Source organism: Bubalus kerabau, chromosome 16, assembly GCF_029407905.1.
Source record: "Bubalus kerabau isolate K-KA32 ecotype Philippines breed swamp buffalo chromosome 16, PCC_UOA_SB_1v2, whole genome shotgun sequence".
Classification (NCBI taxonomy): Eukaryota; Metazoa; Chordata; class Mammalia; order Artiodactyla; family Bovidae; genus Bubalus; species Bubalus kerabau.
In genome coordinates, this window is record NC_073639.1 from 59,448,765 (window position 1) to 59,469,834 (window position 21,070).

The window sequence follows — 21,070 nt, forward strand, 5'->3', positions numbered from 1 at the left end:
ACCCTGACAGCTTCATGTAAGGAACATAGGCAGTAAAAGCTAAAGTATGCCAGAGGTCTTGATCACAGGCTCACTGAACACCACTCCAACACAAGCAACCATGAGTTTACCTTACAGAAGATAGCCTAGGGTTCTGGAAAGCATACCTGGGTTGGCCTTCATGGTCTCAATGATCACATCTGTCATTTCTCGACGACCAAGATGCTGATGTATGATTGCTGCTTTCTCCCCTGGTGACTTCCCTTCTAAACAGGCTACAGCTGAAGCTAGTGTCTTCTTTTGGATCTCCTCATCAGACATTTCCCCAACTAAAGAATACATGAATAATTAATATCTGATAATAAAACAAGCCTCTTTCCACTCTCAATGTATCCATCCACAGGTTTCCTTTTTCTCTCTGCTGCCTTCCCCCAAGACTATAAGATGCCTTTTGCAAGGTCCTTCTCACTCATCTCTGGGGCTCTGCAGTATTGACAGTCAGTTAATGCCCAGGGCAATAAACTCTGAAATGCACGGTGGTCCTAGTGGAAAGAGTGCATTTTAAAGCAAATGAAGGAGATAAGAGCTTTGATAGTGATCCTGCTCAGATGAACCAACATTTTAGTAACACTTGTACAGTGAAACTGTGTTGGACCCCAAATGAGGGCATCAAGTCCACTAATCAACAAAACTTTTAGGGTTAGTCTTCTTAACAACCTGGGTTAGCCTAATCCCACCTTGTCCTGAAAAACTGTGATCATTTTCTTAAATCACTAAATTAATGATTAAATAATTAAATAATAAAAATGATTAATTAAATAATAAAAATGAAAAATGAATTTGGAGATTTGACAGAAATATCCTTAATATAAGCTTTATGTGAAGAAAGATCAAGCCTGTTTTGCCCATCACTGTATCCTCAGTACTTACATCACAGTGCCTGGCACACACTGGAAGCTCTTTAAAGATATGTTGAATAAATTAATGACTCAATGACTGACCCATGTAAAAATGTATATGTCGCTTATGTCAATTAATTCGACTTTCAGAACTCAGTAGCCTATTTAATTATATTCAGTCTTTAGTTTGCAGCTCAAAAATTCACACACTCAGGCAAGTTTCCCACAAGACCATCCCTACCAGCCCCAGGCCTCTTCCCCAAACCAAACACATCCTCTCATGATAGCTTTCCAAACTCCTTTCCAGCTTTCTACCTTCCCTTACTGTACATTTGTCACAGCTGTATCCTACATTTATCCTGTAATTATTTACCTAATTTATCTCCATGAACTGAAGTGAATTGCTGGTGCCCTTAAAGCAGGGACCATGTCTCTTTCCGCACAAAACTAAAGCTCAACAGAGAGTGAGCACTCATCAAGTATTCCTTGAATGAATGATGCGTTGCTGGCTGTTCAAGGAACAGAGCCATACCTGCATTTCCCAGGAGGAGGCTGTGTGACTGGCAATGAAGAGCTCAGACTCTTTTTTTTTTTTGTTAGTGAGCTCAGACTCTTAAGTCCAGCTCTCTGAGGCAGAATTCCAGTTTTGCCACAGATAGATGATCCTGGGTAAGGCACTTAATCCCAGGGCTTCAGTTCCAGTTTGTAAAAGCCTCATACACCCATAAAACTAATTAGGTTGTATGAAGATACAAAAAGTGTGCACACGAGGTGTTTAGTACAGTGCTTGGATATAGGAAGTGTACACATTTTCAGTTATAATTATAACTACTGCCACAGGGCGCCCAAATGGATGGTTTTTCAAAGAGGAAGAATTTAATTAAACCAGAAGCCGTCAGCGTGCTGGGGATTCCCTGTCTGCCTTCATAAAGCCTGCTGCTGCTGCTGCTAAGTCGCTTCAGTCGTGTCCGACTCTGTGCGACCCCAGAGACGGCAGTCTAGAGAAAATCAATTCGCACATCTAGGCTCTCACCCAGGTTGGAGAGTGCGACGCGCCAAATATAAACAAAGTCCCGGTGGGAAGGCACAAGGAAGGAGGGACCGGCAAAGACTTCCCACAGGTGACACCTGGGAAGAGACTTCCCAAGGATGGTGGGGGGATGAGAGGGATCCCAACCACTTCTCGGCTTCCTCCTGAAGCGGAGGCCCTTGCCCGGACTCAGACTCTGAAAGGACGCGCCCCGGGGCCCAGGCGCGGGCCACGGGGGAGGCGGCGAGGCCGCGGACTCACCGGCAGCGCTGAAGCCGAAGCCGGCGGGGACCGGCGAGTGTTCTGCGAGCTCCAGGCGGATGACAACTAGTGACACACTCATAGGGCAGCCGCTGGCCGGCGAAGGCCCCGGCGGGCTCAGGCGAGGCTGGGAGGCGAGCCTAAAGGTATAGAGGCCCAGGGCGGGCAGCGCCGCCACCGCCTCAGCAGCAGCAGCACCTCCGCGAGCTACCCTTTGAGCCACAACAACCTCCACTTCCGCCTCCCGGCCGCCGTCGTTGTCCTGTGAGGTTACGCATGCGCAGGCCAGCGCGCTCTTTGATTGGGTGTGGCCGTAGCCACGTGACTGGTGTGTTTTCGCTGAGGTGAGCCAGCACCCTGCGTACGGAATCTGGAAGAAATCGTGGAGGAGGCACGTCACGGCAATCTCGGGAGCTGGGCTTTCATTAGGCGGATCGGTGGGTTTGCGTCCAGACCTGAGTTAGCCTACCTGAGAGACCTCGTTCTTAGCCCAGCTCATCTGACGGCGAGGGGTCTCTGACTCCGCGAGGTCTCACAATTGTCCGAGCCACCTGCACCCTGCAGAGAGCTCTGGCTTCTTTTTGTCCTGTTTGATCTCTCGCTCCAACTGTAGGCAGGGTTGCTTTGGGTCGGCCACGCTTTACAGATCGGTGCTCTGAGGCATAGAGATGAATCCGCTTCTTTCTCTGAGGGCCAATAGGGAGTAGGGACTGTTGGGGTGGTGGGGATACATTGGTGAATAAGATGAACACCCAACTCCCGTTCTTATGGATTTGACCTTGTCCCTAGTTGTGTGACCTTGAGCGAGGTTTTTCATAAAATTGTGTGATATCCTTATACAGCTATGCGGATGAAGCAAGTAGAGGCTGTGACTGTTTACATTAATTTTTCTGAGAGTCCGCATTCTTTTCAATATCCCAGACTTGAGATTGAGGACAGGAGGAGAAGGGGGCGACAGAGGATGAGAGGGTTGGATGCATCACCGACCTAGCGGACATGAGTTTGAGCAAACTGGGAGATAGTGAAGGACAGGGAAACCTGGTGTCCTGCAATCCATGGCGTAGCAAGGAGTGCGAAAGGACTTAGCCGCTGAACAACAGACTTGCCTTTGGCACGTGAACATGGAGGGCCACAATCAATACATATATAGCATATATGTGACAGGATGCTAATCGATATATGTTATCATGACATGTAAGTGTGTCATAGCACACACTGTGTCCTGGACATACGTAGGTGTGTGGACTACAAATCCATATCTTGACCACCTGATGTTTATACATTATGACTGCACACTATGAATTAGTTTCAGTGTACACTTTATATCATGATTTCTCAACCTCTGCACTGTTAACATTATTGGACTCACTAAGCCTTTGGGTTGTGTGTATGTCCTACATTTAATGGAATAGTTAGCACCATCCCTGGCCTGACCTACTTGGTACCAGTAGTACCTCCAACTGGTGACCACCAAAATGTCTCCAGACATTCCCAGATGTCCCCTTGGGGCCAAAATTCCCCGCAGTGGCAGTTGCTGATTTTTGTGGAACTGTATATGTCATATGCATCCCACTATATGTATATAATATATGAGATCTCATGTGAACTTTTTTTAATAGTATATTACAGTAGCAGATAACATTTAATGGTGTGCCAGGTAATAACTTGAGTGCTTTATTAATACATACTTTATGTAGTAGTAAGAATAACTTCATGAGACAGGTACTATAATTTTTCCCATTTTATGGAGGAGGAACCTGAGGCTCAGAGAGAGTCACTTGCTCAGGATCTCACAAGTAAGTAAGCGGCAGAGCTAGACTTTGAATGCAGGGAATCTGATTCCAGAGCCAACACTCAATCTCTACTAAACCATCTCTTTAATATGCAGCAACTGGCCTTCTCTAGTGGCTCAGATGGTAAAGAATCTGCCTGCAATGCGGGAGGCATGGATTCAATCCCTGGGTTGGGAAGATTCCTTGAAGAAGGGAATGGCAACCCACTCTAGTATTCTTTCCTGGAGAATCCCATGGACTTAGGAGCCTGGTCCATGGGCTTGCAAAGAGTCAGACACAATTGAGCAACTAACACTTTCACTTTTTCACACTGTGTGCATGTTTATGAAAGTATAATTTAGGTAGCACATCTACATTACACATACTGAGAGGCAGAGAGAGAGAAGATGAATATTGTTTACGGTGGAGAAGGAAGATGCCAGTTCCAGAGAACTACTCACTAGAGATGGGCAAAATGGGCTTGTTACAGTACTCTGTAGCTGCCAAATACTATGCCTGCCACCTGTGTTGCCCTGTTTTCTGATTCATCCAGTTTATTCATCATTCCAACTCATATTTCTATTCTGATTTTTGGCCTTGCCACACACCTTGCAGGATCTCTGTTCCTTGACCAGGGACTCAACCAGGGCCACAGCAGTGAAAGCCGGAAATCCTATTAGGTGCCCAGGAAGTGTTGTTGGTTCAGTCGTGTCTGACTCTTTGCAACCCTATGGATTGTAGCCCACCAGGCTCCACTGACCATGGGATTCTCCAGGCAAGAATACTGGAGTGGGTAGCCATTCCCTTCTCTAAGGGATCTCCCCAACCCAGGGATCTGCAGGTCTCCTGCATTGCAGGCAGATTCTTTACTGTCTGAGCCACTAGGGAAGCCAAGGGAACTCCTCCAACTCATGTTTTTACTGAGCACCTGCTACGTGTCTAGATATTATGCCAGGTCCTAAGGGATAGATAGACATGAAAATAAAATAAGGCCTTTCGTTAACAAGTTTACATGTAGAGGAGTAGATAGAGTCAAAAGAAGAACTATGATGGGGTAAGTTGTCTAGTGAAGGTATGGATAAGAAGCAGTGAAAGTGGAAAAAAAAATTAGTATCAGAGTCTTCCAAGAAAAAGAAAGACTAGCCTCTCTAGAGGAGATAAAGCTGATGCTGTGATGTAAAAATGAGTGGAAATTTACTAGCAAATAAAGCAGACCTCCCTGTAGCTCAAATGGTGAATCTGCCTGCGATGCAGGAGACCAAGGTTCGATCCCTGGGTTGGGAAGTTCCTCTGGAGAAGAGAATGGCAACCCACTCTAGTATTCTTGCCTGGAGAATTCCATGGACAGAGAAGCCTGGAAGGCTACAGTCCATGGGGTCACAAAGAGTTGGACACAACTGAGCAATTAACACACACAAACCAGGCAGAGGCATTCCAGTCAGTGGGCAGGTACCACGGAGTTACCAGGATGTATGGTATGAGAAATCACAACCTTTTCCTGCTCTGAAGAGAGCACTGGGAAGTAAGAATAGACCATCATCTCTAGTTGGAAGGAAGAAGCAGCTAGTTGTGGGAGCCCACTCATCCATTAACTGGAGTATAAGGAGGACAGTGTCTTCAATGAGAATAAAAGTCACCCCTTCAGTATGAAAGTCAGCCCTTTTCATCTCTGTTAAGCCCTCATACAGAACTTGTTAACACTTTTGGAACCTATAAATAAATTTCTCCTTCCGTCATTGACTTTGGCCTTGGCACAGAACATAAGTAAAACCCAAAATGCAAATCAATCTACCTTTTCATTTCAGCATTCGTGCCCCAGTCTAGCAAATTTCCAACTACATAAGAAACACGTTATATCATCTTGAACTTTTACTTCCTAAGAATTCTTTCTTTAGATTCTTCATACTTTATTTAGTCCTTATGGTGGCACTGAGGTGACTCCCATCAACATGCAGGCTGTCTTACCAACCTGTTTTGCTCTAACTGGCTTCTTGGTTTTTTAACCATAGACATCACATGAGAAACTTCAAGATTTTCAAGTGGAACTGACTGCAAGTAGAATTTTTTGTTGTTCTTTTTCCCAGGTTTTTATTTCAGACCTAAAAAAAATTGAAAGAATAGTACAATGATCTCTCATATACCTTTCATCACACGCTCTTCACTGAGACTAATTATTAACATTTTGCCACATTTATGTCTATTCATGTGAAAATGTTTGTATATCTATGTATACATGTACCTGTCATATGTATGTTTTTCTTTCCCCTGAACTTGTTGAAAGTAAGTTTAGAAAAGAGGCAGTGAAGATCAGGAGGTCATCGCCCTGCTCTGTAGGAGGGATGATAGTGTGGTGGCATCGTGAGTGCTAGGAGGAGGTGAGTACAGGGCACCCTGAGAGAGTACAGGAGAGACTGCTCATCTGCCTCTTCTGGTGGCCAGAAGAGGTTTCATGAAGGAAGTGACAGGCAAACTACAACCTGAGGGACAATGGGCAGTTATCCAGGTAATGGATGGAAGGGAGCATTCAGGCCAGGGCAACAGCCTTACATGGAAGTGAGTGTCGAGATCACCCAGGCTAAGGTGAAGTACAAAGGAGAGCTGCTGCCCAAAGGGGAGAAGAGGGTCTCGGCCTTTTCAGGCAGCTTGAGGAGCTGAGAGTTTATTGTGAGTATGATGGAGAGTCACTGGAGATTTTAAATGGGGGTAGGACATGATCAAATTTGCAATTTTGAATGAAGAGGCAAGGGGACCACTTAGGAGGCTGCTGCAAAGGTCTGTGGGTGAGATCACACAGTGAGTGGAGAGGTAGATCGAACTCTTCCAGAGGAAAGACTGGTCGCACCAAGCACCAGAATGGAGGTGTGTGGCTGGGGGACTGGGGTGAGTCCAATTGTCTAGCTTGGGTTGCTGGGGAAATGGTGGAGCCCTTTGCTGGGCCAAGGACCTTAGGAAAGGAGTTGTCATGGAGGGCAGAGACAGTGAGTTCAGCTCTGGTTGTGTCTGAAATGCTGGTTGGAAGTCAGAGTAGACATGCTGGTGGCACCCTGGGTGCCAGGACGGAGGTCTGCTTGGAGGCAGTGAAGGCTAATCATGTCCTGTTTCTGCTTCACAGCCTTGGCCCCAACATGTGCCTAAGGCAGCTTCTGCAGTCCTCCTGGCTCCAGCGGGCTTGGCGGGTGGCCTTCCTGAAACACGTCCAGAGCAGGCACCCGGGAGCCTGGAGATGGACACATTCTGGAGGCAGCCCCTACAGAGCAGTGATTTTTGACATGGGCGGAGTTCTGCTTCCTTCTCCAGGGAGAGTGGCCGCAGGTGAGCTCTTCATTCTCCTTCACCTTTAGAGACTGGGGTGTGTGGGGGTGGGGGAAAGGAGGTGGTGAGGGGAGATGACAGTGTGCCTCAGTGGGTGCTATTCTTGCTCTTGAATCAAATTCCAAGCAACAGTAGTGCTGCTGAGGATCTTGGGCAAGTGGTTTCACTTCTCTGAGTCAGTTTCCTCATCATTAGAGTAATGCTAATGATAGTACATACTTCTTTGGGGTTTGGGGAGCATTAAGTGAGATCATTCATAGAAAGCACTCAATTAGCAGAATGAGTGCTTGGCTCATCTGAAATTCTCAATAAATGATGAACTGTCATTGTTATGGGTAGAATTGAATTACCTTTCCCTGAGAACTGCTTCTGAATGCTGTAATCTCCCCTCCCTGCTTTTTTTTTTTTTTTTAATTTTATTTTATTTTTTAAACTTTACATAATTGTATTAGTTTTGCCAAATATCAAAATGAATCCGCCACAGGTATACACGTGTTCCCCATCCTGCACCCTCCTCCCTCCTCCCTCCCCATACCATCCCTCTGGGTCGTCCCAGTGCACTAGCCCCAAGCATCCAGTATCGTGCATCAAACCTGGACTGGCAACTCGTTTCATACATGATCTTTTACATGTTTCAATGCCATTCTCCCAAATCTTCCCACCCTCTCCCTCTCCCACAGAGTCCATAAGACTGTTCTATACATCAGTGTCTCTTTTGCTGTCTCGTACACAGGGTTATCGTTACCATCTTTCTAAATTCCATATATATGCGTTAGTATACTGTATTGGTGTTTTTCTTTCTGGCTTACTTCACTCTGTATAATAGGCTCCAGTTTCATCCACCTCATTAGAACTGATTCAAATGTATTCTTTTTAATGGCTGAGTAATACTCCATTGTGTATATGTACCATAGCTTTCTTATCCATTCATCTGCTGATGGACATCTAGGTTGCTTCCATGTCCTGGCTATTATAAACAGTGCTGCGATGAACATTGGGGTACACGTGTCTCTTTCTCTTCTGGTTTCCTCAGTGTGTATGCCCAGCAGTGGGATTGCTGGGTCATAAGGCAGTTCTATTTCCAGTTTTTTAAGCAATCTCCACACTGTTCTCCATAGTGGCTGTACTAGTTTGCATTCCCACCAACAGTGTAAGAGGGTTCCCTTTTCTCCACACCCTCTCCAGCATTTATTATTTGTAGACTTTTGGATCGTAGCCATTCTGACTAGTGTGAAATGGTACCTCATAGTGGTTTTGATTTGCATTTCTCTGATAATGAGTGATGTTGAGCATCTTTTCATCTGTTTGTTAGCCATCTGTATGTCTTCTTTGGAGAAATGTCTATTTAGTTCTTTGGCCCATTTTTTGATTGGGTCATTTATTTTTCTGGAGTTGAGCTGTAGGAGTTGCTTGTATATTTTTGAGATTAGTTGTTTGTCAGTTGCTTCATTTGCTATTATTTTCTCCCATTCTGAAGGCTGTCTTTCACCTTGCTAATAGTTTCCTTTGATGTGCAGAAGCTTTTAAGGTTAAATAGGTCCCATTTGTTTATTTTTGCTTTTATTTCCAATATTCTGGGAGGTGGGTCATAGAGGATCCTGCTGTGATGTATGTCAGAGTGTTTTGCCTATGTTCTCCTCTAGGAGTTTTATAGTTTCTGGTCTTACGTTGAGATCTTTAATCCATTTTGAGCTTATTTTTGTGTATGGTGTTAGAAAGTATTCTAGTTTCATTCTTTTACAAGTGGTTGACCAGATTTCCCAGCACCACTTGTTAAAGAGATTGTCTTTAATCCATTGTATATTCTTGCCTCCTTTGTCAAAGATGAGATGTCCATATGTGCATGGATTTATCTCTGGGCTTTCTATTTTGTTCCATTGATCTATATTTCTGTCTTTGTGCCAGTACCATACTGTCTTGATAACTGTGGCTTTGTAGTAGAGCCTGAAGTCAGGTAGGTTGATTCCTCCAGTTTCATTCTTCTTTCTCAAGATCGCTTTGGCTATTCGAGGTTTTTTGTATTTCCATATAAATTGTGAAATTATTTGTTCTAGCTCTGTGAAGAATACTGTTGGTAGCTTGATAGGGATTGCATTGAATCTATAAATTGCTTTGGGTAGTATACTCATTTTCACTATATTGATTCTTCCAATGCCATGAACATGGTATATTTCTCCATTTATTAGTGTCCTCTTTGATTTCTTTCACCAGTGTTTTATAGTTTTCTATATATAGGTCTTTAGTTTCTTTAGGTAGATATATTCCTAAGTATTTTTTTCTTTCCGTTGCAATGGTGAATGGAATTGTTTCCTTAATTTCTCTTTCTGTTTTCTCATTATTAGTGTATAGGAATGCAAGGGATTTCTGGGTGTTGATTTTATATCCTGCAACTTTACTATAGTCATTGATTAGTTCTAGTAATTTTCTGGTGGAGTCTTTAGGGTTTTCTATGTAGAGGATCATGTCATCTGCAAATAGTGAGAGCTTTACTTCTTCTTTTCCAATTTGGATTCCTTTTCTTTCTTTTTCTGCTCTGATTGCTGTGGCCAAAACTTCCAAAACTATGTTGAATAGTAATGGTGAAAGTGGGCACCCTTGTCTTGTTCCTGACTTTAGAGGAAATGCTTTCAATTTTTCACCATTGAGGATAATGTTTGCTGTGGGTTTGTCATATATAGCTTTTATTATGTTGAGGTATGTTCCTTCTATTCCTGCTTTCTGGAGAGTTTTGATCATAAATGGATGTTGAATTTTGTCAAAGGCTTTCTCTGCATCTATTGAGATAATCATATGGTTTTTATTTTTCAATTTGTTAATGTGGTGTATTACATTGATTGATTTGCGGATATTGAAGAATCCTTGCGTCCCTGGGATAAAGCCCACTTGGTCATGGTGTATGATCTTTTTAATGTGTTGTTAGATTCTGATTGCTAGAATTTTGTTAAGGATTTTTGCATCTATGTTCATCAGTGATATTGGCCTGTAGTTTTCTTTTTTTGTGGGATTTTTGTCAGGTTTTGGTATTAGGGTGATAGTGGCCTCATAGAATGAGTTTGGAAGTTTACCTTCCTCTGCAATTTTCTGGAAGAGTTTGAGCAGGATGGGTGTTAGCTCTTCTCTAAATTTTTGGTAGAATTCAGCTGTGAAGCCGTCTGGACCTGGGCTTTTGTTTGCTGGAAGATTTTTGATTACAGTTTCAATTTCCGTGCTTGTGATGGGTCTGTTAAGATTTTCTATTTCTTCCTGGTCCAGTTTTGGAAAGTTGTACTTTCCTAAGAATTTGTCCATTTCTTCCACGTTGTCCATTTTATTGGCATATAATTGTTGATAGTAGTCTCTTATGATCCTTTGTATTTCTGTGTTGTCTGTTGTGATCTCTCCATTTTCATTTCTAATTTTATTGATTTGATTTTTCTCCCTTTGTTTCTTGACAAGTCTGGCTAATGGTTTGTCAATTTTCTTTATCCTTTCAAAGAACCAGCTTTTGGTTTCGTTGATTTTTGCTATGGTCTCTTTGGTTTCTTTTGCATTTATTTCTGCTCTAATTTTTAAGATTTCTTTCCTTCTACTAACCCTGGGGTTCTTCATTTCTTCCTTTTCTAGTTGCTTTAGGTGTAGAGTTAGGTTATTTATTTGACTTTTTTCTTGTTTCTTGAGGTGTGCCTGTATTGCTATGAACTTTCCCCTTAGGACTGCTTTTACCGTGTCCCACAGGTTTTGGGCTGTTGTGTTTTCATTTTCATTCGTTTCTATGCAAATTTTTATTTCTTTTTTGATTTCTTCTGTGATTTGTTGGTTATTCAGCAGCGTGTTGTTCAGCCTCCATATGTTGGAATTTTTAATAGTTTTTCTCCGGTAATTGAGATCTAATCTTACTGCATTGTGGTCAGAAAAGATGCTTGGAATGATTTCTGTTTTTTTGAATTTACCAAGGCTAGCTTTATGGTCCAGGATGTGATCTCTCCTGGAGAAGGTTCCATGTGTGCTTGAGAAAAAGGTGAAATTCATTGTTTTGGGATGAAATGTCCTATAGATATCAACTAGGTCTAACTGGTCTATTGTATCGTTTCAAGTTTGTGTTTCCTTGTTAATTTTCTGTTTAGTTGATCTATCCATAGGTGTGAGTGGGGTATTAAAGTCTCCCACTATTATTGTGTTATTGTTAATTTCTCCTTTCATACTTGTTAGCATTTGTCATACATACTGCGGTGCTCCTGTGTTGGGTGCATATATATTTATAATTGTTATATCTTCTTCTTGGATTGATCCTTTGATCATTATGTAGTGACCTTCTTTGTCTCTTTTCACAGCCTTTGTTTTAAAGTCTATTTTATCTGATATGAGTATTGCTACTCCTGCTTTCTTTTGGTCCCTATTTGCATGGAAAATCTTTTTCCAGCCCTTCACTTTCAGTCTGTATGTGTCCCCTGTTTTGAGGTGGGTCTCTTGTAGACAACATATGTAGGGGTCTTGTTTTTGTATCCATTCAGCCAGTCTTTGTCTTTTGGTTGGGGCATTCAACCCATTTACGTTTAAGGTAATTACTGATAAGTATGATCCCGTTGCCATTTACTTTATTGTTTTGGGTTCAAATTTATACACTGTTTTTGTGTTTCCTGTCTAGAGAATATCCTTTAGTATTTGTTGGAGAGCTGGTTTGGTGGTGCAGAATTCTCTCAGCTTTTGCTTGTCTGAAAAGCTTTTGATTTCTCCTTCATCCTTGAATGAGATCCTTGCTGGGTACAATAATCTGGGCTGTAGGTTATTTTCTTTCATCATTTTAAGTATGTCTTGCCATTCCCTCCTGGCTTGAAGAGTTTCTATTGAAAGATCAGCTGTTATCCTTATGGGAATCCCCTTGTGTGTTATTTGTTGTTTTTCCCTTGCTGCTTTTAATATTTGTTCTTTGTGTTTGATCTTTGTTAATTTGATTAATATGTGTCTTGGGGTGGTTCGCCTTGGGTTTATCCTGTTTGGGACTCTCTGGGTTTCTTGGACTTGGGTGATTATTTCCTTCCCCATTTTAGGGAAGTTTTCAACTATTATCTCCTCAAGTATTTTCTCATGGTCTTTCTTTTTGTCTTCTTCTTCTGGGACCCCTATGATTCGAATGTTGTAGCATTTAATATTGTCCTGGAGGTCTCTGAGATTGTCCTCATTTCTTTTAATTCGTTTTTCTTTTATCCTCTCTGATTCATTTATTTCTACCATTCTATCTTCTAATTCACTAATCCTATCTTCTGCCTCTGTTATTCTACTATTTGTTGCCTCCAGAGTGTTTTTAATTTCATTTATTGCATTATTCATTATGTATTGACTCTTTTTTATTTCTTCTAGGTCCTTGTTAAACCTTTCTTGCATCTTCTCAATCCTTGTCTCCAGGCTATTTATCTGTGATTCCATTTTAATTTCAAGATTTTGGATCAATTGCACTATCATTATTCGGAATTCTTTATCAGGTAGATTCCCTATCTCTTCCTCTTTTGTTTGGTTTGGTGGGCATTTATCCTGTTCCTTTATCTGCTGGGTATTCCTCTGTCTCTTCATCTTGTTTAAATTGCTGATTTGGGGGTGTCCTTTCTGTATTCTGGCAGTTTGTGGAGTTCTCTTTATTGTGGCGTTTCCTCGCTGTGTGTGGGTTTGTACAGGTGTCTTGTCAAGGTTTCCTGGTTAGGGAAGCTTGTGTCGGTGTTCTGGTGGGTGGAGCTGTATTTCTTCTCTCTGGAGTGCAATGAAATGTCCAGTAATGAGTTATGAGATGTCTATGGTTTTGGGGTGACTTTGGGCAGCCTGTATCTTGAAGCCCAGGGCCGTGTTCCTTTGTTGCTGGAGAATTTGCTTGGTATGTCTTGCCCTGGAACTTGTTGGCCCTTGTGTGGTGCTTGGTTTCAGTGTCGGTATGGAGGCGTTTGATGAGCTCCTGTCAATTAATGTTCCTTGGAGTCAGGAGTTCCCTGGAGTCAGGGTTTGGACTTAAGCCTCCTGCTTCCAGTTATTGGTCTTATTTTTACAGTAGTTTCAAAACTTCTCCTTCTATACAGCACCATTGATAAAACATCTACGTTAAAGATGAAAAGTTTCTCTACTGTGAGGGTCACTCAGAGAGGTTCACAGCATTACATGGAGAAGAGAAGAGGGAGAAGGGAGTTAGAGGTGACCCAAATGAGATGAGGTGGAATCAATAGTGGAGAGAGTGGGCTAGCCAGTAGTCACTTCCTTATGTGCACTCCACAACTGGACTGCTCAGAGATGTTCACAGAGTTATACAGAGAAGAGAAGAAGGAGGCAGGAGACAGAGGTGGCCAGAAGGATAAAAGGGGGGACTTTCCTCTTCCACCAACCTCCCTCTACACCTGCTTTTATTACTATAAAATCAAACCTATAGGTTCTGATCATTTCTTTATCTGTCCTTCCTAACAGAACAGTGACTGAAGAAGGCAGAAATTGATTTATTTTGTATATGAAAGCTAGGTATGTGGTCTGGGCTAGTATGTTGCTATATGATATCAGAGCTGTGGGCTCTTTCTATAGTGTCATTCTGCTATGGGTATTGTTCATTTCCAGTCTTACCGTATGGTCTCTGCTGGCTGCTTCATCTCTTGCTGTCACATTATCATTACAGCCAGCAGGAATGGAGATGGACCTTTCTTTTTGACCTGTACTGCTGGCTGATTAGGCAGTTCTCCATGCTAAGTCAACCTAAGTTCAGTTTTTCTGTGACCTTGGTCAAAAAATTACCTGGGTATACAAACTGCTGAGGTGAGCCTTTTTTGTTTCCTTTTAATTGCTTCAGCTCTAAGCTGAGCCCTAAGCTTTTCTTTTCCTCCACTCTTATTCTTCTTGCATTTACCCCAGGCCTGTTCCATACTCCCTGAGTCATTGTACTCCCCTACTCCAATCCTTCCTGCTTGGAAACATAAAGATCACTGCGCAAGAGTTTTCTTGACTTTCTCCAGAATATCTTGAGAAGCTACTTGCTTCTCTCCACTCCCATGGCCTCTGCCCAAGTTTAAATCCCCTACTTGTTCTACCTTTGAAATCATATCAGCTACCTGCGTCCTCTCTATGACTCTGGTCCTTTGGCTTTTTTGCACCACCCTCCACACAGCCCCCAGAATTAGTTTTCTAAAACATGCATCTGGGACTTCTCTCGCTGTCCAGAGGTTAGGACTCCATGCTTTCACTGCAGGGGGTGAGAGTTTGATCCCTGGTCAGGGAACCAAGATCTCACATGATGCCAAAATAACCCCACACATACACACATCTTACCCCTTCACTCTCCTGCTTCAAATCCTTGAGTGCCTGCACTCTGTCTCTTAGATTAAGTTGGGAAGCTTTTGTCTGGCATTAGGGGCCTCTTACAATTAGCCTACATACCCTTGTATCACACAACTTCCCACATGTGCTCACATTTCAACCATTTGATGTTCTTTAAACACATCTGCACCCCTGCACCTTTGCAAGTTCTGTTCCACCTGCTGGCAGCTACCCTTCCCTGCCTCCTCTGTGTGCTCAAATCCTACCTATACTTTAATGACTAGTTAAATGGTATGGTGTTTAGCATGGTGCCTAAAATCTTTGAGCCCTCAGTAAATCAGATGGTGGTTGTTATTATTGACTTCTCTTCTGTCAAGACTCCTCTGACCTCCTTCCCTGGCAAAATGTCCCTGGATAGCAGCTTTCCAGTTCAGCTTAACACCAAGGGGTGTTTTAGCTGGCTATGGGATGTGTTCCTATCTCCTCTGTGGGGCAGTTAGAATTGGGGACCATGGGTCTGGGATGTGTTAACTTCACTTTTCCAGTGTCAGCTCAGAGCTGGTTCACGTGTTCATTCAGTAAAGGTTTGTTGGATGGATAAAGCAGGAAATAATAATACCTTCTACTTTCTCCTTGTTGTTTTTCTTGACTGGAACTCCTAATGTTATTTATTCGTTAAAAAGACCTATGGGACTTTCCTGGTGGTCAGTGGTAGTTAATAATCTGCCTTACAATGCAGGAGATTTGGGTTTGATCTCAGTCGGGGAATTAAGACCCCACATGCCTCAGGGCAATTAATCCCAAGTGCTACAACAGAGATCCACCTGCCGCAAGTAAGACATGATGCAGTCAATAATAAATAAATAAATATTTAAAAACTGCCATCCAAGATAAAACAAAATGACCCATATCAAGGGTTACTGGAGCAACAAGTACTAGAATTCAGATCACCTCTATGGCATACTTTTTTTTTTTTTTTTTAATGGCATACTTTTTTTTACATTTAAGCCAGAGGTCAGTCAGTCAGCTATAGCCTGTGGACCAAATCTGGTCTGTTGTATGGTTTTGTATAGTTCATCAGCCAAGAATGGTTTTTATGTTTTGAAATAATTAAAAATGTCAAAACAAGAATATTATTCTGTGGCATTTGGAAATTATACAAAATTCTAATTTCAGTATCCATAAAAATGAAGTTGTGTTGGAACACAGCCATGTTCATTCATTTACATAGTGTCCATCTGTGGCCCTTCTCAGAAAGTTTGCAAGGCCCTGATTTCAGCTATTAGTTTACTATAAAATCAGTGTACACACAAAATTAAATAAGAGTACAGCCCAAACATTTTAGCATAGCATTCAGGGAGTGTCATATGATCAGACTGCTTAATTTTTGTCAGTGTGATGGATAAAAGGCTATCTCTGTGTTTTTCTCCCTCTGTATGTTATTTTAATATTCAGGTTGAATGCTTTTTCTGTATATTAATTGGTCAGTTTTCCCTTTCTGTGAAATGCTCATTTTTATTGTTGATTTGCAATAATAATTTTGTCATATCACATGCAAATATTTCTCTGTTCTGGGGCTTCTCTTTTATTTTATGATAATGTTATGATAATGTTTTTGCTGTACAAGAGTTTTCATTTTTTGATATCAAGAAAATCATCTGTGTTTTTTTCTATGTCTTGAGTTTTATGAGTCTTGGCTAAGAAAAATATATTCAAATAAAGATGTTCTGTATTGTTTTGGAGTTTTTTCTGATTAGGGTATTTAATCTGTTGGGAATTTTTGTGGTGGTATGAAAAAGAGATTTAGTTAAATTTTTTCCTTATAGAAACTCATTATGACAGTCTCATTTATTGAATAGTCAGTTCTAAAAGTATATAAACTATGAAGATAAATTTCCTGCTTGCTCCTCCACTACTTTTCAGTCAGTTCCAGACTTCATTCGTTATCACTGTGAAAAGTTTATTGTTTATATTTCAAAAAATTTCATGTATGTATTTGAGAATGGGTGTGTGTGTGTTTGTGTATGTGTGTGGAAAATTTGCATACCAAAACTGAATCATACTGTACAAACTGTTCAGTACATTTTCTTTTTTTTTGACTCAGTATAATATCTTTGCAACTTTTCCACATCAGTAGGCATAGGTCTAGTTCAGGGATTAGCAAACTCTTTCTGTCAAGGACTAGATAGACTTTCAGGGCCATAATGGCTCTATCACAACTATTCAGCTCTAGTGTTAGAACCAGAAACAGCCCTGGACAGTGGTAAACAAGTAGGTGTGGTTGTGTTCCAATAAAACTTTATTTACAAAAAAAACAGATGGGAGACAGATTTGGCCCCCAGGCCATAATTTTCTGACCTTTGGCCTAGTTTATACATTTCAACATTTACATAGTATTCCATTATATGGGTGTACCATGGTTGATTTAACCAGCCCTTAATTAACATACATGTAAGTTTCTAGTTTTTGTTATGAGCAGTTCTGCCCAATAGCCATGTACATAATTTTTGCTTACTTTTATAAATACATCTGTGGGAGAAATTCCTGAAAGCAGAATTATCACATCAAATGTAAATGTACATTTAAAATATTGTATTCGGGACTTCCCTGGTGGTCTGGTGGCTAAAACTCTGTGCTCCCAATGCAGGGGACCCAGGTTCAATCCCTGGTCAGGGAACTAGATCCCATATGCCACAACTAAGAGTTGGCCTGTTAAAATTAAAGATCCTACCTGCCACAATGAAGATCCTGTGTGCCACAATTAAGACCTGGTGTAGCCAAATGAATAAATAAATATTTAAAAGTAAAATAAAATGTTGCACTCCATAGAGGCTGTGCTTATTTACACCCCCATCAACAGCATAGGAGAGTGCCCCTTTGCTTGCATGCTTGCCAACTCTTAAGGTCCTAAAAATTGCTCTAACTTTAGTTCTAAAATTAAAGAGGTATTATTATTTGGATTGAGTTTTATAAGTTTTGCTGTTCTCAAAAGGCATTCTGAGTTGGTCACATTGGTGATTTCTGAAGAATGGGATTATTTTGTCATTTTACTTTCTTTTTTAAACCTTTCTATATTGTCTGAAATATTTTCAATGCAAGGCACTGCTTTATTGAAAGAAGATGTATAAAGTTTACTAGGTCTTAGATATCATTATGAATGCTATATATATTTTTGCCCCATAGCAGCTGTATTGTAGAAAGAAACATCTTTGTTAAAAAAAAAAGGCAACTCCTATACAAATGCTCACAATAGAAACAATACTGATCCACCACCCACTGCCTTAGCTCTCTGTGGACCAAAATTTTCTTCTTTATTCTACAAAACAACACCCCCAAGTGAATGTTTCAGTGTACCGGCTACACTGCCCTGAAGGATTACTACAGCTTACAAAATGAAGGGCTTGTTTTGGAGTGCTGTCAAAATCTGGTTTATTCCCTCATGTACTTCCTAACCATGTGCCAGGATCATGTGAGTGACCTAATACATATGAACCAGCTAATAAGAGACCAGGGAAGAAAATTCATAATGTAGTGTCCAGCATCATCTCAAGCTGGTGGCATGGACTGATGCTTGGCAGCAGCGTCCCCTCAGTCACACAGATTGTTACTGCTGTTCCCTGGGAGCTCTAAGGCTGAGATTTTCCATTTCCTGAATTTCTCTGAATTCCCAATAGAACCCACCTGGCACCACAGTGATGCCACAGAACCTGTATGGTAACTACCCTGCTCCCCAAACTTCAGCTGTTTGTCCATATATCGTTTCATTTACCATGTGTTTCACTTTTGGTAGAGTGGGAGGTACAGAGTCATATCCCTTCTGGAACTATAGTGAAGGCCTTGATCTCAGGTGGCGAAAATGGGCCCTGGATGAAATTTATGAGAGCAGAGATAACAACAGAAGATTTCTTACAAGAATTTGGGAGACTTTGCCCTGAAATTGTGAGTTATAAACATATTTTCCATATTCTTTTTGTCTAGAATAGTGGATGCAACACTCATCCATTAAATTGGTTAAACTAAAAATAAAGAAGAGAAAACCTGATAACCCCTTATAAGATTTTAAGCTATTTCTTCCATCCCTAGGTACTCAATTTTAACTGCATGAATGAAAAATAAAAATATTATATACTCAGCCCCTCCATAAGCTATTGTTTGTATGACGCTGAAATTGTTACATAATGGCTTTGATCAGAAAGCTTGCTTAACGCAGTGATAACATTGAGCCTTTCTCTGGACTATGCATTGTTCTAAGCTCTTTATTTATATTAACTCACATACCTTCACAATAACCCTGCTAAAATATAATTTAAAATATAGTCAAGTTCTGTGGATGGATGGTGGGTTTGATTGCACAACAATGAATGTACCTAATGTCACTCAGAGGGCTTAAAATAGTAAATTTGATGTTATGTGTTTTTACAATTTAAATATTTAAATAAGCTTGTATTTAAGTATATAAATACACATAGAAAACCTTATGCTAAGTGATAGAACGAAGCCAGTACAAAAAGACCACATAATATACAGTTCTACTTATATGAAGTATCCAGAACGGGTAAATCTTTAGAAACAGAAAGTAAAGTTGTTATTTTCTAGGTCTAGGAGTATTGGGGTGGTGGGGGCGCCAAATGAGTAGCGACTGCTAATGGATATGGGTTTCTTTTTAGGGTGATGAAAATGTTCTAAAACTGACTGTGGTGATGGTGGTATAACTTTATGAATATATTAAGAAGCACTGAATTCTACAGTTAAGTGGGTCAGCTGTGTGATGTGTGAATTGTATTTCAATAAAGCTGTTGGGAAAGACGAGGACAGGAGAAGAAGGAGATGACAGAGGTTAAGATGGTTGGATGGCGTCACTGCCTCAATGGACATGAGTTTGAGCAAACTCTGGGAGATAGTAAAGGACAGGAAAGCCTGGCATGCTGCAGTCCATGGGCTCACAGAGAATTGGATATGACTGAGTAACTTAACCGGAGAAGGCAATGGCACCCCACTCCAGTACTTTTGCCTAGAAAATCCCATGGACAGAGGAGCCTGATAGGCTGCAGTCCATGGGGTCGCTAGAGTCGGACACGACTGAGCAACTTCACTTTCACTTTTCACTTTCGTGCATTGGAGAAGGAAATGGCAACCCACTCCAGTGTTCTTGCCTGGAGAATCTCAGGGACGGCGGAGCCTGGTGGGCTGCCGTCTATGGGGTCGCACAGAGTTGGACACAACTGAAGCGACTTAGCAGCAGCAGAAGAGTAACTTAACAATAACATGAAATTGTTGTGAAATGTGTGTGTGTGTGTGTGTGTATAATATAGCAGACTCGCCACTGCAGATTTTGAAATATGATAAAGTAAGAGTTTTCAAAACCCAAACAGATAGAATTTGGACACACAAAAAGTGATCAGAAATTGACCTTCGGTGCATAATGGTGAAGCTCAGGCAATGCAGAATCATCAAATGTCTTCTGAATTCCCAAAAGGAATCAAATAAAAATTAAATTACATCTGCTTAATTCACTTTTAATGTATCTTCTTAGAGTCTTCTGAATCTTTTTAAAAATTGACAGTGAGTGAGTGAAATGAAGAACTCATTTAGGGACTTCCCTGATAGCCCAGTAATAGGGAATCTGCCTAGCAACATGGGATGCAGGTTCGATCCCTGGTCCCAGAAGAGATTCCACATGCTGCAGGGCAATTAAGCCTGCAGTGCACAGCTAGACTCAATGCAGCCAAATAAGTAAATAAATACTTATTTTACAAAACTCATTTAACTGGAATGTTGATGTAAATAGCTCCATTCCCTAATGACTCATGTTTTACAACCTTATATACAAAGTTCTGCACCAGGGCTGAAAGAGAATTCCTTTTGGCAGCAAGCCAGAGGCCTGGGTTAGTGGCAGGAAGCCTGGAATGTGTTTTTCTGTGTTGGTGATAAGCTGTTCTTACTCTTAATGATGGCTGGTTCTCTTCTCTGCTGCTGCTGCTAAGTCGCTTCAGTCATGTCTGACCCTGTGCGACCCCATAGACGGCAGCCCAACAGGCTCCCCCGTCCCTGGGATTCTCCAGGCAAGAATACTGGAGTGGGTTGCCATTTCCTTCTCCAATGCATGAAAGTGAAAAGTGAAAGTGAAGTCACTCAGTCGTGTCCGACTCTTAGCGACCCCATGGACTGCAGCCTACCAGGCTCCTTATCCATGGGATTTTCCAGGCAAGAGTACTGGAGTGGGGTGCCATTGCCTTCTCCGCTCTTCTCTCCCTACCTCCAATCTTAGTCAAAGACCTCCGTGCCTGTGGACTCCTTTTTCTCTCTGCTGACCAGTGAGCGAGTGGCGAAGCAGTTCCCAGTGATGACTGAGGCCATAACTCAGATTCAGGCTAAAGGCCTTCAGATTGCAGTCTTGAGCAATAATTTTTATCTTCCCAATGGGAAGAGCTTTTTGCCCCTGGACTGGAAACAATTTGATGTGGTAAGCTGACAGGCAGAGGATGAGATGGCTGGATGGCATCACTGACTCGATGGATGTGAGTCTGAGTGAACTCCGGGAGGCCTGGCGTGCTGCAATT

At 41.6% G+C, this 21,070-nt stretch overlaps 1 protein-coding gene across 2 annotated transcripts in view; it reads right to left on the reverse strand.

Moving 5' to 3' along the window:
- The window catches only part of BRAP (BRCA1 associated protein), a 31,529-nt gene extending 29,078 nt beyond the window's left edge, over positions 1-2,451 (reverse strand). Inside the window, exons 1-2 of one of the 2 annotated variants that reach the window (XM_055550371.1) lie at positions 2,170-2,451; positions 147-308 (exon numbers count right to left, since the gene is read on the reverse strand). In XM_055550371.1, the coding sequence (XP_055406346.1) occupies positions 147-308; positions 2,170-2,251 (244 nt within the window). In that variant the 5' untranslated portion in view covers positions 2,252-2,451. The remainder of the gene's footprint in view (positions 1-146; positions 309-2,169) is intronic. The other variant, XM_055550372.1, reaches the window with a different exon arrangement.
- Positions 2,452-21,070: the final 18,619 nt, after the last annotated feature.